The 19,413-nt window shown below is 43.8% G+C and overlaps 1 protein-coding gene across 1 annotated transcript in view; it reads right to left on the bottom strand.

Annotated features, from left to right (window-relative positions):
• Nucleotides 1-1,338: 1,338 nt before the first annotated feature.
• C2H3orf52 (chromosome 2 C3orf52 homolog) overlaps nucleotides 1,339-19,413 on the bottom strand; it is a 51,733-nt gene continuing 33,658 nt past the window's right edge. Inside the window, exons 4-6 of the mRNA XM_075333842.1 lie at nucleotides 16,491-16,564; nucleotides 4,931-5,103; nucleotides 1,339-2,383 (exon numbers count right to left, since the gene is read on the bottom strand). Coding sequence (XP_075189957.1) covers nucleotides 2,376-2,383; nucleotides 4,931-5,103; nucleotides 16,491-16,564 — 255 coding nt within the window. The 3' untranslated portion in view covers nucleotides 1,339-2,375. The remainder of the gene's footprint in view (nucleotides 2,384-4,930; nucleotides 5,104-16,490; nucleotides 16,565-19,413) is intronic.

The raw sequence follows: 19,413 nt of genomic DNA on the forward strand, positions 1-19,413 counted from the left end.
GGGGTTTATGCTGGTTACTTGTAGTGCGAGGTACTCACTTTTAGGCCGGAGGCCAGAAATGAGTCATTCTTCTGGACCACTTTCAGGCTGCCAGCTGAAGCAGATCCCATTACCTTCAAACTCCACACACGGACACATTCCTCCTTAACCAGCAATGTTTCTTTACTAAATAGGTCATCACAAAATCTCGCATCACGTCTGCGGCAGGCACATTTCTTCTCGGTTACAGGGGTCACAAAAATACTTTTCCATAATGCCTCAGCCGTACGCTCCGGTTCCTCGACAGGGTTGCCAATAGCAACTGGAGTTACACTTAATTTGCAGGCCAGCCACTTTCCTGGTATTTTTGTTTCCGGTCGAGCTCCTAAACCCCTCATCCCCTCACTCATCTTCATACTGTCGGGCAGGTTCAAATAGTCCTAGGAGTATCCCGTTGTCCCACCCACAGGGATTTTCAGCTAGAAGCTAGGACGCGCCTTTCGGGGACGGAACTCCTCTGCCCAGTTCTGTCAGGATTTACTCCTGTTGTTGGAGCCCACTGACCTTCCATTGATTGAGGGTGTTCTTTCGTTATCTGCCAGGGCGTGACCACCATCCAGGCTGTCTGGGGAACAGCGGTCTGCAATAGCGCCTCTCACAGGCACTATTGCCAACACAAGATATTTGAGAGAAACATTGTTTCTCAACATAATATCGAACTAGACAATAAAAAATATGGGTGAACCACCCCTTTAACTAAACTTCCCCTGCTATTAACTCTCCTTAGCCTGAGAGTACAAGGAGAAGCTGCCAGCCCAATGTGGCCACCTTGTGGCCGCACACATACTACACCAATATCATGATGTCTCAGTATATATAACATACACTACATTTTATACATGACTGCTTTGCAGGTCCCTACACCCCCTTACACCACAAAGACATACTGATAGGGAGTTAAGATTGTGAGCCCCAATGGGGACAGTGATGATTATATCTGTAAAGCGCTCTGAAATTAATGGTGCTATATGAGAAAGCTAAATAATAAAGAAACTGACCCTTAAATGATGTACAGCAGTCCATCAATTATTGAGCTCAACATCTGGGCGTTTATACAATGTAGCCAATATTTCATTTGCTCAGTTAGTTAGTTCGGGTGGTGAACCTTGATTGCTGTCTTGTGGAGCATTCCTTTATACTTAGACTCATATTAGAAGAATAATCCATTTTGTGTAAAAATATACATTCATTAAAAAGGACGTTAAGTGCAATCATTATTTACTTCAGTAGAGTCAATAAAAAGTCAACAAACAAAAAAACTGCAACAAAACGGTAAGTCTAATTCTACATACAAAGAACTATATAAAACACAATCACTTTATTAGCTGCTAGCAACCAAAAATTATTATGTAGTCATAAGCAAATACATACATTACATTCTATTGTAATTGTATATTAGTTATTATTGTCCGAATTAATATTTAAAGCACAACCTTTTGCAACCCCCAAATGTACACATTAAGAGATTGATCTATTTTACATGTTGTAGTTTGAAATCCAATTGTATTTATAAAAAAAATTCTCATCATAAGCCAAGACAAATGCCCAAAAGAATTATACATCCATTCTGACATGGCTTTTCAAAGCAGATAAGCAAATACACCACCCTCATGCCTTGGTGTATTCAGTTTATGTTGTGAAATGTGGTGACAGATCCTATAAATATTAGTTACTAGTATTAATAAATAGGTCTTAAATTATTCTGTTGTATAGATAAAAAAGAAGAAAAAACTGTTTTCACTCACATGTTAAAATAATGATACAATTAAGAGTTAAGGCCATTACTTCAATACAGTACGTGCTACCTGGTATATCGATGTGCAGGTCCACCTAATAAGATAAGTTCAGGTGCAAAGGATTACTGAGCCCCTCCCCGCATAGACATATCTCTGTATAGTGAAGAGCAGCTAATAAAAATGTAGCTCTGTGTCGAGAGAAGAGCTAGAACCCCAGCATAGCCGAGAAGACTCCTTTTGAAGGGCAAGTAAAAATGACTATATTGTCAGCCCCCAGAGGTGGAATGAGACTGACTGCATATATAGCCACATCCACAGATCAGCAGCTGTTTTAAGTTAGAAAAGTTAACTGACGTTACAAAGTTATAAAAAAGTATATTTTTTTGTCTTTTTTTTCTTTTAATTCTAAACATATTGCTGATTACATTAAAACATATTAACAGCATTTCTAATAATGATTCATTACATAACCCTTATAAATCCGGTGTTTCATTATTAGTGAAAAGCATGTAATGATAGTGAAGAGGATTGAGGGTTAATTCATGGTGTTGACTGATGCAGACTTCAGGAACTGAATTGATGCAGTTGGTTGCCTTCTGCTTAAATACCTGTAAAACATACAAAAACGTCAAAGACTGGCTCTACAGTATTCATCATGAAAAATCCACTGTGTGCAGAATTATTAGGCAAATGAGTATTTTGATCACATGATACTTTTTATACATGTTGTCCTACTCCAAGCTGTATAGGCTTGAGAGCCAACTACCAATTAAGTAAATCAGGTGATGTGCATCTCTGTAATGAGGAGCGGTGTGGTGTAATGACCTCAACACTCTATATAAGGTGTGCTTAATTATTAGGCAACTTCCTTTCCTTTGGCAAAATGGGTCAGAAGAGAGATTTGACGGACTCTGAAAAGTCCAAAATTGTGACATGTCTTGCAGAGGGATGCAGCAGTCTTGAAATTGCCAAACTTTTGAAGCGTGATCACCGATCAATCAAGTGTTTCATGGCAAATAGCCAACAGAATCGCAAGAAGCTTGATGGGCAAAAAAGGCGCAAAATAACTGCCCATGAATTGAGGAAAATCAAGCGTGAAGCTGCCAAGATGCCAATTGTCATCAGTTTGGCCATATTTCAGAGCTGCAACATTACTGGAGTATCAAAAAGCACAAGGTGTGCCATACTCAGGGACATGGCCAAGGTAAGGAAGGCTGAAAAACGACCACTTGAACAAGAAACATAAGATAAAACGTCAAGACTGGGCCAAGAAATATCTTAAGACTGATTTTTCAAAGGTTTTATGGACTGATAAAATGAGAGTGACTCTTGATGGGACAGATGGATAGGCCAGAGGCTGCATCAGTAAAGGGCAGAGAGCTCCACTCCGACGCCAGCAAGGTGGAGGTGGGGTACTGGTATGGGCTGGTATCATCAAAGATGAACTTGTGGGACCTTTTCGGGTTGAGGATGGAGTGAAGCTCAACTCCCAGAGCTACTGCCAGTTTCTGGAAGACAACTTCTTCAAGCAGTGGTACAGGAAGAAGTCGGTATCGTTCAAGAAAAACATGATTTTCATGCAGGACAATGCTCCAACACATGCATCCAACTACTCCACAGTGTGGCTGGCCAGTAAAGGTCTAAAAGATGGAAAAATAATGACATGGCCCCTTGTTCACCTGATCTGAACCCCATAGAGAACCTTTGGTCCCTCATAAAATGTAAGATCTACAGGTAGGAAAAACAGTACACCTCTCAGAACAGTGTCTGGGAGGCTGTGGTGGCTGCTGAATGCAATGTTGATCGTAAACAGATCAAACAACTGACAGAATCTATGGATGGTAGGCTGTTGAGTGTCATCATAAAGAAAGGTGCTATATTGGTCACTAATTTTTTGGGTTTTGTTTTTCATGTCAGAAATGTTTATTCCTAAATTTTGTGCAGATATATTGATTTACCTGGTGAAAATAAACAAGTGAGATGGGAATATATTTGGTTTTTATTAAGTTGCCTAATAATTCTGCACAGTAATAGTTACCTGCAGAAACAGATATCCTCCTAAAATAGCCAAATCTAAAAAAAAACCTACTCCAACTTCAAAAAAATATTAAGCTTTGACCTTTATGAGTATTTTGGGTTGATTGAGAACATAGTTGTTGATCAATAATAAAAAAACCCTCTAAAATACAACTTGCCTAATAATTCTGCACACAGTGTATAGGCTTTATTCCCTATTTCTTTTATTTTTCTGTATTTGTGAAACTTAAAGAGAACCAACCAGCAGGATTTTCATATATAAAGTAAAGCCAATGCTATACTGGCGCTAGGATGCTGAATGTAAACATACCTTTTGTTCAGAGATTCAATGTTTTATTTCAGAAATATGCGCAAGTAAAGTTCCAGCAAAGTACTGCTATTTGATTGACAGGTGCAACAGGAAGGGAATATGTGGGACGAGTTTTGCTATCTATTTCCACCCCTGCCTGCCTGGCCTTGGTAGAAGCTAGACTGTATGGACTCCTTTTTACGTCTTTTCTGTCACGTGACATGGCTGTGTTAAAATTGCAGCCCATACAGTCTAGCATCTACCTAGGCCAGGGAAGGCAGACAGGGGCGGGAATAGATAGCAAACATATATTCCCTTCCTGTTGTACCTGTCAATCAAATAGCAGTGCATTTCTGTAAATGTACTTGCGCATATTTCTGAAATAAAACATCCAATCTCAGAACAAAAGGTAGGCTTACATTCATAATCCTAGCGTCAGTATAGCACTGGCTTTACTTTATATATGAAAATCCTGTTGGTTAGTTCCCTTTAATTGTTTTAGATCTTAATATCAAATTTAATACAAGACAAAGACAATCTGAGTAAGCTGTAAAGGTTAATAAGGGGGTGAAGGACTGATGCTAGAAAACATGTTCTGTGGTTTTGTCACATACTTTAAATTTTAAATGTATAGCCCAATGGAGAAGCTGGCTATCTGGCTCAGACTAACTTGGCCAACCCTTTCTCCAATATGGCTGATGTGTAGATATGAAGGAGGCTGGCATAGCTGAAACTGTGTTAGATGACCAGGCCGTCCATACATACCACTGATACACATGGTGGAAAGAGGGTGTGTAGGGAAGATCCCTGCCACCTATAAGATACTTACTCATTACAGTGAATGAATTCTTCCAATTGTGCGAATCTTGACATGCTGTCCTTTCAAGATCATACATATCTTGCCTCAAGATTCCTTCCACGAGCTCCATACTTATCAGATATTTCATGGACTTTGAGGGTCGTTTGAAATCCAGGTGAATGACTGCTGTTTTATCCTTAAGACTAAAAGCCAGGAAGATTTTTTTCAATTGTTTATTGAAATAAAAATAATGAATCAAACAATCATACAGGCTTAGAAAGGGTCCAGCTACCAGATGAAAAGTGGCCAGTTGCTGATTTTATTTTGTTTTGGCTGATCTCTGTTTTTTTGGGGTTTTTTTTTTATTGAAATCCAACATACAGTTCAGGCCTTATTATTTGCTACCAATTTCTCAGGATTTTCAGTGCTGTGTCTTTAGGCTGCTCTGTATACGGTAATTAACTTGTGAGCCCCAAACCTTTAAATGGTATATGGTAAAGACCATAAAAAATTAGCAGCAGAAAAAAAAATAAGGGAAAAATCTTGCCACTTTTGAACTGGTGATAAGGTCCCGATTTTATTTGGAGGACCTAAGGCAAAAACAATTTGACAAACACAATGAAGAAGCATTTTTTCTACATATTTAATTTGTTTAAACATATTTACCTTAAGACCCTAGAACTTTCCTACTTAATTTTATATACAGTATTTTTCCACATTTACTTTTTTACTATACTAAATACAAGATATCTTGTCTGCCAGTTCATTCTGTATCCATTTGAAAGTAGTATTTTTTTCTAGCAAAAATAATTAAGCTGCTTTTTCATTTTCTGTCTTCATATTTAATTAAATATATAGTTCCCCCATTATAAAAACAGTAGTTTCTTACAGTACTCAAATTGTATTAATTGTACTTAATTATCTTGTTACAGTAGTTTTCTGAATGTATGTTTCCAGAAAGTACAGTATGCATACAATCCATGTGTCTCTCTCATACAGTCATATGAAAAAGTTTGGGCACCCCTATTAATGTTAACCTTTTTTCTTTATAACAATTTGGGTTTTTGCAACAGCTATTTCAATTTCATATATCTAATAAATGATGGACTCAGTAATATTTCTGAATTGAAATGAGGTTAATTGTAGTAACAGAAAATGTGCAATCTGCATTTAAACTAAGTTTGACAGGTGCATAAGTATGGGCACCTCAACATAAAAGTGACATTAACATTTTGTAGATCCACCATTTGCAAAAATCACAACCTCTAGTCGCTTTCTGTAGCTTTTAATGAGTTCCTGGATCCTGGATGAAGGTATTTTTGACCATTCCTGTTTACAAAACAATTCCAGTTCAGTTAAGTTTGATGGTCGCCGAGCATGGACAGCCCGCTTCAAATCATGCCACAGATGTTCAATGATATTCAGATCTGGGGACTGGGATGGCCATTCCAGAATATTGTAATTGTTCTTCTGCATGAATGCCTGAGTAGATTTGGAGCAGTGTTTTGGATCATTGTCTTACTGAAATATCCATCCCCTGCATAACTTCAACTTCGTCACTGATTCTTGCCCATTATTGTCAAGAATCTGCTGATACTGAGTTGAATCCATGCGACCCTCAACTTTAACAAGATTCCCGGTGCCGGCATTGGCCACACAGCCCCAAAGCATGATGGAACTTCCACCAAATTTTACTGTGGGTAGCAAGTGCTTTTCTTGGAATGCCGTGTTTTTTTGCCTCCATGCATAACGCCTTTTTGTATGACCAAACTCAATCTTTGTTTCATCAGTCCACAGGACCTTCGTCCAAAATGTAACTGGCTTGTCCAAATGTGCTTTTGCATACCTGAGGCAATTCTGTTTGTGGCGTGCTTGCAGAAATGGCTTCTTTCACATCACTCTCCCATACAGCTTCTCCTTGTGCAACGTGCGCTGTATTGTTGACCGATGCACAGTGACACCATCTGCAGCAAGATGATGCTGCAGGTCTTGGGAGGTGGTCTGTGGATTGTCCTTGACTGTTCTCACCATTCTTCTTCTCTGCCTTTCTGATATTTTTCTTGGCCTGCCACTTCTGGGCTTAACAAGAACTGTGCCTGTGTTCTTCCATTTCCTTACTATGTTCCTCACAGTGGAAACTGACAGTTTAAATCTCTGAGACAACTTTTTGTATCCTTCCCCTGAACAACTATGTTGAATAATCTTTGTTTTCAGATCATTTGAGAGTTGTTTTGAGGAGCCCATGATGCCACTAATCATAGGAGATTCAAATAGGAGAACAACTTGCAAGTGACCACCTTAAATACCTTTTCTCATGATTGGATACACCTGCCTATGAAGTTCAAAGCTCCATAAGGTTACAAAACCAATTTAGTGCTTCAGTAAGTCAGTAAAAAGTAGTTAGGAGTGTTCAAAACAAGAAATTGATAAGGCTGCCCATACTTATGCACCTGTCAAATTTAGTTTAAATGCAGATTGCACATTTTCTGTTAGTACAATAAACCTCATTTCAATTCAGAAATATTACTCAGTCCATCATTTATTAGATATATGAAACTGAAATAGCTGTTGCAAAAACCCAAATTGTTATAAAGAAAAAAGGTTAAGATTAATAGGGGTGCCCAAACTTTTTCATATGACTGTATGTATATGTGTTATCTATTACCGATCTATCTAACTATCTATCTACACACAGTGGTTTGAAAAAGTATTCATACCAGTGTGGATCTCTGCAGCTACTCCAGAGTGACCATGGGTTTCTTGGCTGCTTCTCAAATTAGTGCAAATTAGCTTGGGATGTCAGTGTAGGGGGACTGCCATGTCTTGGAAGGTTTGTAGTTGTGCCATTCAGCTTAATTTTTGGATGCTTGCTTGAATAGTGCCCCATGATACATGATATGTTTGGAGCATGAGCTATTATGTTTTTAGAATCTAACCCTGACTCACTCTTCTCCTCCTTATCCCTGACCTGTCTGATGTGTCATGTGGAAACAAGGCGAAGATATAACTATATGAAAAGAAAAGAAAAGAATACGAAAGAAATTAGTTTATGGATGAATATGTGTTTCATATATGTAATGTCACTTGTGGATCATGTTTGATTGCTATGTAACCATATTGGATAATGGGTAGTAATTTAGGCAAGCATGGATTATAATAATACAATGATATATTGTTTCTATAATGTCCTATTCACCTATAATGTTTAGACTGTCTGGATATTTTTAAAGGAATATGGTGTGCATATTTTGAGGGTATATAATGAGTACTTCATATATTGTCATTATTATCGTATAAAATATAGTATCAATACCATCAGTATATATTTTATGCATAGTAAAGTGTAGTATTATTGCCACAGTATCCATATTACGTATAATAACATCATTAGCATGCAAAAAGGCCGATGATTGCCTCTGTATTCTGTTGTATTATATGCATGCACAATGTATAACACCAATTCCGGTTGTGCGCATGCGCTGCTGTCCGCTCCTCGGACTTCCTGATCTGCAAGCATCATGTGACCCAGAGCGTGACACGCTTGCGGGTCAGCGCGCGCAGCCCGGAAGCCCCTTTCAGAGGGAGGCGGCAGCACTGTCATGCACCCACGTGATACCGGAAGTGGTGTCATTCAGCGTAATAAGGGATAAACGTAAGTGTGTCTTTATTGGCTGAGCAAAACTATTTAAACACGGACGTTCCCCCACCTTGACACGCCCCCTTTTGATAAAGCAGCGGCGAAACGTATGTCAGGGGTGGTGGGACGCATGTCCAGGCATCCTATTTACTAATGTAAGTACTCCTTATCCATGTTTTGGTATACAGTTGGTAATGTGTAATCTTGTTGTATCACCTTAGTGATTGTGCATCATAGTCAGCACAGTTGATCATATTATCATTTAAGATACTGTGGATGGTCGCTAGGTAGCAGTATTGATGTAGCATATATATGCATGGTGACGGTAACTGATGGATATTTGCCAGCATGTGTGGCTAGAAATATAAATGGGAATTATTTATATCCCCTCATTTAATATATCGGCCAGTATACCGTTTCTATCATAGAATTCCACCGATCACCACAATGTATAGGGGTATATTACCATAGCGATAGCAGATATGTACTGCAGGATATATATGCATTGATATTTATTGACATCAAATCACATGTAACTACTATGTATGTATCTGTGGTTTAAGGGATGCATTATAATGGTCAATGTTACATTCTAAATACATTTTCCCTTGACCTATAGCAGTATATTTATTCAATATGGTATGGAATATTATACCTGACTATTATGATGCAGTGTCACCTTTTGATATGCTGAATGATGGATAGGATTTGATAAATCGAAAATTCTGGAACCATGTGCCCCCCAGGTGGCTCTCTTGTTTATATAATTATTGTATGAAATCATTGTGAATAAAATATTTAAGATTTTGATAGCAATTTTGCATTGAATCACTTCTTTCTTGGCTGGTCATTTCCGGTGCCAAGTTGTGGTAGTTTAAGAGGGATAAATAGGGCTGGCTAGCAAATTTTGCCTGGGGGGAAATCAGAAAACAGTGGTCCTCAAGTTTCTTATCTCTGACCAAATGCAGATTTGATGGATGAGAAGGCGGCGAGAATGGTAAATGCGCATGCGTGGGATTCTGACGGCGCAGACGTTACCGTTACTCATGTAAATCCATGGTATCACGCCCACAGGGGCAAGATACCATGGAAAGCATGCAAACGCCCACTGGGCTATGCGACGCCCATGGGGCTAGAGACCTGCTCATTTAAATAGGGAATATGTAAGTAAAAAAACGTATTTTATTACTTTCATATTACAAAATATTACAACACAAGGATGGGTAGGAAGGGGTTACTAGCTCACACATGCTCCTGCTTGTAGGTTATAACGCTTTTTTGACTTGACAGGTTCCCGTTAAATGCAGAGCCCCAGAGATAAGGTGCTCCAGACCTCAAGCTGCCACACTAGTCTCCAAAAAGAAGGAGACAATCATAACAGTATCCCCCTTTTAACGAGAAGCCTCATGAAGTTGACGATCTGGTAACATCATCCACCTAAAATGAGAACAACCTACGGTTACCAGTAGGAGGTGACACACATTTCTGGAGCAAAGACCTGTGGGCTACATCATGTGTTTTAAGTGCTGGGGGAAGCTCCAGCTGTACGGCCATAGGGTTAAGAATGTTAGCTACCCTAGAAGGATTGACAAACTTTGAATCTAAGGCCCCTAACACACTCTTCCACCTAGTGGTTTTAGTGGACACACACACATGGTCATTTTCAGTCAGGTCTGTACCTGAACATTTATTAGCACGTGTGCACCTGGTAATAGCAGAAAAACTCTGGCCTGAGCCGACAACAGCGTTGTCTCTCCGTCTATTCCACACCTTATGTTCCAGTACTGCACTTAGTGGGAATGAGTACCCTCCCCCGATCACCTCTACAGGGGCCGCACTAAGGCCTATTCCTCCCCTGATGTGGAGTTAGTGTAACCTTACTTTTATTTGATTCTTTAGAGGTCACTACTGGCGGGTAGGGTGCATGGTGTATAATAAGTACCACAGCACAGACACTAAAGGCCCCGTTACATGCAACGACATTGCTAACGAGATGTCGTTGGGGTCACGGAATTCGTGACGCACATCCGGCCTCGTTAGCGATGTTGTTGCGTGTGACACGTACGAGCGACCACTAACGATGTAAAATACTCACCAAATCGTTGATTGTTGACACGTCGTCCATTTCCAAAATGTCGTTGCTTGTGCAGGACGCAGGTTGTTCATCGTTCCTGAGGCAGCACACATCGCTACGTGTGACACTCCAGGAACGACGAACAACACTGGACCTGCGTCCTGCTGGCAACGAGGTGGGCATGACTTTCTGCGGCTGCTCTCTGCCCCTCCGCTTCGATTGGATGCCTGTCATGTGACATCGCTCTGACGCCGCACGATCCGCCCCCTTAGAAAAGAGGCTGTTCGCCGGCCAGCGAACAGCCTCTTTTCTAAGGGGGCGGTTCGTGCGGCGTCACAGCGACGTCGCTAGGAAGGTAAGTATGTGTGATGGCTCCCAGCGATATTGTGCCACAGGCAGCGATTTGCCCGTGACTCACAAACGACGGGGGCGGGTGCTTTCACGAGCGACATCGCTAGCTATGTTGCTGCGTGTAAAGCCCCCTGTAGGCTATGTGCCCAAAGGACAATGTACCGGCAGAGTTTGCCGCAGAAAACCTGCGGATTTATTTGGATTTTCTAGATAAATCCGCAGGTTTTAGCAAGTACAGACACTCCCCATGTTATCCTATGGGGAGTGCTGTGTCCATACTGCGGTATGTGCGGCTGCGGAATGTACTGCGGATGTCCCGCAGCCCCACATAACTGCCAATGTCAATGTCAATTATTCCTGCGGAAATACCTGCAGAAGTCCCGCTTCTCCATTATGGAGATAGAGGCCGGGACTTCCGCAGGTAAGTCGCATGAATGTCCGCAGGTTTACCGCAGATATTTCGCTGGAATCCCACAGCAATGGATAGCTGCAGGAAACCTGTGGATGTACCTGCGGATATTTCCACGGGTACATTGTCCCATGGGCACATAGTCTTAGGGGTACTTTGCACGCTGCAACATCGCAAGCCGATGCTGCGATGCCGAACGCGATAGTTCCTGCCCCCGTCGCAGCTGCGATATCCTTGTGATAGCTGCCGTAGCGAACATTATCGCTACGGCTGCTTCACATGGATTCACCTGCCCTGCGACGTCGCTCTGGCCGGCGACCCGCCTCCTTATTAAGGGGGCGGGTTATGCGGCGTCACTGCGATATCACACGGCAGGCAGCCAATAGGAGCGGAGGGGCAGAGATGAGCGGGATGTAAACATCCCGCCCACCTCCTTCCTTCCGCATATCCTACGGGAGCCGCAGTGACGCCGGTAGGAGATGTTCCTCGCTCCTGCGACTTCACACACAGCGATGTGTACTGCCGCAGGAGTGAGGAACAACATCGGACCGTCGCATCAGCGTAATTATGGATTACGCCGACGCTACATCGATGATACGATTACGACGCTTTTGCGCTCGTTAATCATATCATCTAGGCTTTACACACTACGATGTCGCATGCGATGCCGGATGTGCGTCACTTTCAATTTGACGCCACCGACATCGCACCTGCGATGTCGTAGTGTGCAAAGTGCCCCTTAGTCTAACTTGAACTGCCCCAACTGACAACTTTCCCTGATTGCCAGTCTTGGAGTGGGCAAATCCTGTAAGACATAGCAGGATAAACGCTCCTTAAAAACCAAGCCCACATAGCAGGATAAACGTTCCTTATGAACCAAGCCCACTTGCAGGTTGATATTGGGCACAGTATGTGTAAACTCTCTCAGGCTGAGCGGAGCTGAGTCAATAGACTGGATGGGAATGGACCTTGACAGTGCACTACACGCCAGATCCAGAGTCTGTGCAAAGCAAGAATCTATCAAATTGGCACCGCCTCCGCTGTCCACCAGCACAGAGATAGTCTCAGTTTTACCACCTATCATCACCTCTGCTGTGATGATAAATTGGGAAGTATAGATGCAGGAGATGTACACAGCCTGGTCATTACCCTTCATCCGACCAGGAGGACGCGATTTTCTGCCAGATGGACTTGGCTTACTGCCAGATGGACTGAGCTTAGGTCTTATAGGATAGGCCCCGATGTACTGACCCTTGTTCCCACATTAAAAAAAGGACTCAGACCGACAACGAACCACAAGCGACTCCATCTGAGGGGAGGCTCCCCCCAACTGCATAGGTTTGTCAGCTTTCACCAGTGGGAAATGCTACCTAGGGAAAACGACAAGGGACAGAGTCCTAGAGGGTCTCGTATAGCAAGAGCCATGGCGGCCTCCAATGACTCTGGTGCGGAGTATTGTAACAGAGTATCCCTCAGCCTACCTGACAACCCCTCCATGAAATGACTCCTGAGCGCAGGGTCACTCCACTGGATGTCAGTGGCCCACCTCCAGAACTCCGAACAATACTCCTCTACTGGCCGCGCCCCCTGCTGGAATTTACAGAGTTTAGACTCTGCGAGTGTGATACCGTCAGGGTCTCCATACACTAAAGGCCAGAGCTGCGAAAAATTAATCTACCGACCGTAATGCCTGAGAGTCAGTCGGCAGAGAAAAGGCCCAGGACTAGGGATCTCCCAACAACAGTGAGACAATAATCGCCACTCTCGGTTCCTCACTCCGGGAAGTGTGACGGCGGAGCCTGAAATATAATTTACAGGCCTCACTATAGGTGGTAAATTATTACTCCAACCAGAGAACTTATCCGGGAGTGCTATCTTGGGTTTTCGTTGAACCAGAAACCAGAACCAGAAATTTTCGGCAACTGCTGCATGAGTTCAGCACACATGTCAGACATCTCCTGAGAGAAGGTCTGAAGCAGTTGAGCGAGTGTAGCCGCCTGAACCATAAGGACGCAGAAATAAAATGTATATGGCTGACTATAATGTCACGCAACAAGCGTGGTGAGCGTGTTCAGACCAACCAAGGTCTGACGCGCATAGAAAAAACACCTAAACAACACCACAGACAAGGGGGAAACATAGAGGACATAATAACAACGGTGGGCCTTGGAACTATTAAGAGAGTAGATGGACACCTCCTAACCTCACCTGAGCTGTCCCTGCTCTCGTAACCAGTCCCTATACAGTTTCCACAACTATTCCCGAGCAGAACCCTGGGTCCCTAAGAAACCCTATAGAGGCCCTGATTAGTGAGGTTCACTAGACCCACAATTGCACTAAAGAGACAAAAGGGTAGGGAAACAAACGGAATAAAGAACAAAAAAGAGGAGAGGCTAGGCTATGACTTCAAGACTATCCGCAGCAGCTTTCTTCCTCCAAGACGACTTTTCTACAAATGTTTTGTATAGTCTACAAAGCTTCTTGAGATACCTGGCTATTTAAGTGTTAGATGGGTGAAGGGGTGGGATGGTAGGCATGACAGAAACTGCTGCCTTGCTGCAGCGCAGCCCTGGAACAGTTCTCTGCACCACGTCTGCCCCTCTAGTACAGAGGCAGGGTTGCTGGGACTTGTGCTGCGGAGCACTTACTTGCAGGCCAGAGGCCAGGGCTTGTTCGATCTTCAGGACTGCTTCCCAGCTGCCGGTTGCAGCAGGTCCCTGTGCCCTCAAACACCACACACTGACACAGACTTTTCTGAACAAAAACATCTGTTTACTTGTAATATCTCGCCAGTGGCGGGAACATTGCTTTCTAGTTATAGGGGAAATCATCCCTAATAAATATCGTCCTTACGCTCCGGCTTTCCTCTTTGGTCGTTGCTATTTACCGGAGCCACTCTTAATTTGTACATTTTTCCGGTCGATCGCTTCCCTTGCACTTGGGCTCCCATTGGGGTCCCTAAGCTCCTCTTCCACCTCTTCAGCTTCACTATCCACGGCAGAATCAACCATCCTTCCGGTCACTTAGGACCTACTCTTCTCTCATGGGCCCACTGACCTTTCGCTGACTGAGGGGATTCGTTAGGTATCTGCCAGGGAATGGCCACCACCCAGGCCGCACTGCATGTCCTGCACAAGGATTCAACCCACAAGGTCACGCTAAATTAAAGTTATTGGGGTTTGTCTCCACCATGTCTTTCACAGATGCAGTCTGTTCCTCGCCCTCAGGTTTTCTTCTCACACTAACTGACTTCTTAACCACTCTTTTTCAAACTAATCCCCTCCCTTCACTAACTCCCTCCAGCCCAGGAGTACCAGGGAAGCAGTTTAAACACTGTGGCCACCTAGTGGCCGTTTAACCCCTTAATGACCACAGGTAGTAATCTTACGTCCTAGCGGTCATAGTGTTACTGCCCGCGGTCTGCTGCAAGCAGCTTGCAGTGATTGGCGCACATCTCAGCTGATTTTTACAGCTGAGATGTGTGCCTGCCAGGTACGAGCGGAAACGTTATCCGCCCATGCCGTTTAACACCTTAAATGGCGCTGCCAATATGTGACAGCGACATTATAATGCCATTAGCGGTAAACATTTACTCACCAGCCAATACCGGAAGTAACATGACATGATCACGTCACTTCCGGTTGTTGTTATGGTAGCACAGAGTCATGTGATGACTCCTGTAGCTCAAATGACTCAATTCCTGCCTCACACAGCCGAGAGCTGGGTGAGACAGCTTAGGAACATATCTGCTGTTCACAGCTGTGTAGCTGTAATCAGCAGATATGGCAGAGCGATCAGACAGCTTATCCATATAGTCCCTTAAAAAAAACTAAAAATTCAAATCACCCACCTTTCGCCCCATTGAAAAGTAAAAGGTTAAAAAATAAAAAATATACACACATTTGGTATCGCCGCGTTCACAAATGTTCGATCTATCAAAATATAAAATTAATTAATCTGATCAATAAATGGTGTCGCGGCACTCTGACATGTTGTCCCGTCTCACCCCCTCCCTGCTGCCACAGCATGTAATTTCCACCTGTGATTAAAAGTTTTTCACTGCACAGCAAAGATCGGTGAGTGCCTTCACTTCTTTTATATTAACTTCTTGGACTGTTCTGGATCTATGAATGAGCACCACGTAGCTGTTACAGGAACTTTTCTGCTACATCAGCCTGATTGCTGCAGAAAATAGCGCAATCATAATGAAAAGTGTGAATATTTGCCCCGGCTAAAAATATTTCTTATATTGAGCAGTGCCCTGATTTTCCTTCTTAATTTCTTTATGCTATACATGTTTGGTGTCTACGAACTCACACCAACCTCAGGCATCACACCCACACATCTGTTTTACCATATAGTGAACACAGTGAATAAAATATCTCAAAAACAATAGCGCTATCGCACTTTTTTTGCAATTTTTCCGCATTTGGAATTATTTTGCCGTTTTCCAATACACTATATGGTAAAACTTATGGTTTCATTTAAAAGTACAGCTTGTTCCGCAAAACATTAGCCCTCACATGACCATATCGACTGAAAAATAAAAACATTACGTTTCTTGGAAGAAGAATGGCTAAAAAAAAAACCGGAAAGCGCAAAGTCGGCCGGTCGTGAAGGGGTTAAACACATTACACCATAACATGAACTTCAAACATTACATTTTATACACAGTAGACATGCAGGTGTGCAGTGGCCAAGCCTTACACCCCCTTACATAAGCACAAGGGGGGTGTGTCTACAAAGCAGGTGCCACTGACCTCAACTTCAGCAGAGCTGCAAACAGAAAAACTGGCATTAACTACTTAAGTGCCAAAGGAAACAAAATGACATTTAAATGCAGAGTCTTAGCGATTAGGGGCTACAGACCTCAAGTTGCCACTAGTCTCCAAAAACAAGGAGACAATCGTGACAGTCACACAATGGGTCTTCACTGACTTTTTAGAAGGAACTGTCTCTTTCCTTATGAACTAACCCCTCCCATTGTAGTCTAGTGCCAACACCTAACTACCATATTTCCTTGCCCTACAGTCTGGTAACCACATATCATAGTGCTGTACAGTACACAGGAACACATTGCAACATGTTACATTACTACTTAAGAAACATAAGAACTTACATTGAATTATAATTTACTTTGGCAGCAATGAAAAAATATTTCAGAAATGGAGATGCTGAATATATTTCGGTAATCTGTAAAGCAAAGGAAAACAATATTTAATTTCATAAGATTTTGAGATTAATTTTAGTCACATCCCAATTTAGTAATCTAAGGCAGATTATAGATATATACCCCCACTGCCAAGCGCGTAACGATCGTGGTCGCAGAATGTGAAACTGCAACCGGAAGCATGCAGGAGGGGGCTCACTGACGCCAATTTCCCCTGGGTGTGGGTCTTCAGACTCACACACTCAGCTGAAATGTATTGCAGCACAGAGACCAGCAGCGGCTGTCGTCCTTACCAGTCATGGGCGTCACATGACAGTGAGGTCACACGCTGCCCATGGTGGCAGGCACAAGTCAGCTTCTGAGCTGCGGTAGACGAGGAGTGGAGTGTTGTGGAAGTGGAGGAAGATATGAATAATTGTTTGTTTCTTTTTAAAATGTACTGGAGAAAAACGGAAGGGGCCTAGGATGGGGGACATTATACCAGGATGAAGGACATTATACCAGGACGGGAGACATTATTACAGGATGCGGCCAAGATGAGGGACAATATTATGAGACAGGGACCATTACTAGAGGATGGAAGGCATTATTACAGGATGGTGGACATTATTACATGATAGGGGCCAGTTATATATACACTATGTTAAAATACCCCAAACTTAAAAAAGTGGTTATTCAGCTTATTTTGCCTTTTTCTTGACATTTTACTATTAGGCTACATTGAAGCAGGTAAGTAGATAGTAACTACTTACCTGCCCTGCTGTCAGCCCCTCTCCCCCGGCTCAGAGTGGTCATGTGACCGCTCCTACCCTGATTTTTCGGCTTCCTGTGGCTGCTTTCTCATCAGCTTTTTTTTTAAGGACGTCAAAAAAAACGCAAAATGCATATGACTGGATCCTTGACAAATGCATTGTCATTGCAATACATTTTGCAATGGAATCACAGTAAGATGCGGATCCAGTGTTTTGCGTTTATTTAGCTCATTTCAAAAACACTACTTATAAAATTCTTTACCTGCGTCCAAATACTGCATGTCACTGGATCCTGACTATACCATACGCAACCGCATGTGAATGGTGGTATGCTGATAGAAAGGATCCAGTTTACTCTAGTGAGCATGCCCAGAAACCACCTGTAGTGATCTCTCTTTTTCTCTCTCTCTCTTGCCGCCCTGCTGGCCTACTGGTACAGTATGTAGAGTCCCCGCCCACCTTTCCCCTGCACCCACCCACACATTCTGTAGTGCAGTGGTCTAACACGATGCCGTTAAGCTGCATGCGGCCCCTAATCCTTCTTGCAGCATGCAGGCAGTGGTCCCCTTGCTGACCGCTGCTTGTGCAGGGGGCCGCTGACAGTGCTTTATATAAGAGGACAGATTCCCCGACTCTGGTCAGATGGGAGCTCTGTAAACAGCTACTGCAATTGTGATGCCCCTGGACTAGTCAGGGCGTCACAGGGTACTGCACGCTCTTTATTCTTTAGTGCAGGACTCAACCCCTCTTGAGTCTGGGTTCCCAACCTATAGTACTGCCTCCATCAGCATCCAAAATCCCAACCACACTTCACACCACACCCTGTCAGACACACCAGTGGGCTGCTGAGCTGGAATAGGGCCGCCCACCTAGGGGTCAGGCAACTGGTGGGAGGGGTTAGAGTAGTAGTCTCCAGTGGAGCAAAGTGAGAGGAAGGGAAGTAGTAAGCCTAAAAGGGAGAGGAAACTGGGGGTTGGAGCTCCCAAGGAAGCTGAGTTAAAGGCTGGGTTGCAGACGGTGGTCTGGGCCCGGAGGAGTCGGAGACCCGGTCGTGGGATATTGGGACTGGGTGCCTAGAGCTAGTCTTGGAGGACGGTCAGAAGCTCGAGTTCAATATCCTGTCCGGGACCGACAGCACGGCGGGGTACTGGACCCTAGGTCGGGGAGTAGCTTCAAGCAACCCGGCAATTAACCGGAGGATAGTGAGTTTATGGACTGTCACCACGAAGCTCAGAGATCAGGGGCACTAGCACAACGAGGGGCATAGGGCTTTCCAACCCATGCAGCCCACAGAAATCCCAAGCGTGAGCCCTTGAGAGCACAGCTTCACTATCAATAGTAGGGAACGGGGCCCGGACAGCTTTATGCCTTCTAAATTTGTGCATGGAGGCAGGCTCTGGACCATCAGGCAGTATTGTAGGGGACGGATACCCGGATGGGCTCCCCAAAGAGGGCAGCGGCACCAAGAGACTTGGTTTACCTTGTTGTCAGAGTCTGCTTCTTATCACCGACGCTGTCTGAGTGAGTACTTAGTCATCCCCTGCTTCCAGCAAGCCTGTGCTCCCCTGCACCCCACAATCCAGAGTCCCGGGGCCTTCCCTACCCGTGGAGGGGGAAACGTCATCTGGCTGCCCCCCTTCCATCTCGCCTGGGCACTCCCATCGGCAGCGGTGGTAGTCTCCGTTACCGCACACCGCGGGTGGCGTCACGAGCTATATCTATTCCCCTGTAAATAATTCCCCCTTTCTCCATTTGAGAGTGGCCCCTGGCCAATCAGAGGCCAGCAGCAGATCACTGGAGAAGCTGCATACAGAGCTCATCCATGCGCAGTGCTGGGGATTCTGTCCTCTGATGTAAAGTACTGTCAGAAGTGTGACGCCCTGGGCAAGCCAGGGGTCACAGGTCATCACACCACCACAACCTACATCCCAGTTAGGAACACCAAGGCTACCAAAATCCTTGTTGCCTTCCTCCAGGGGCTGATGTTCACACCAGGGGGTGGGCCAGGTGGTTGGCTCCGCCCACCAAGGAGTTCACAGCCCTGGAGGCGGGAAGAACCAGGCAGTTTAGCTCAGGCAGAGATAGAGAAAGGAACAGTTAGGGAAGTGAAGGAGTAAACA

The sequence above is a fragment of the Anomaloglossus baeobatrachus genome, chromosome 2, assembly GCF_048569485.1.
Source record: "Anomaloglossus baeobatrachus isolate aAnoBae1 chromosome 2, aAnoBae1.hap1, whole genome shotgun sequence".
NCBI classification, from domain to species: Eukaryota; Metazoa; Chordata; class Amphibia; order Anura; family Aromobatidae; genus Anomaloglossus; species Anomaloglossus baeobatrachus.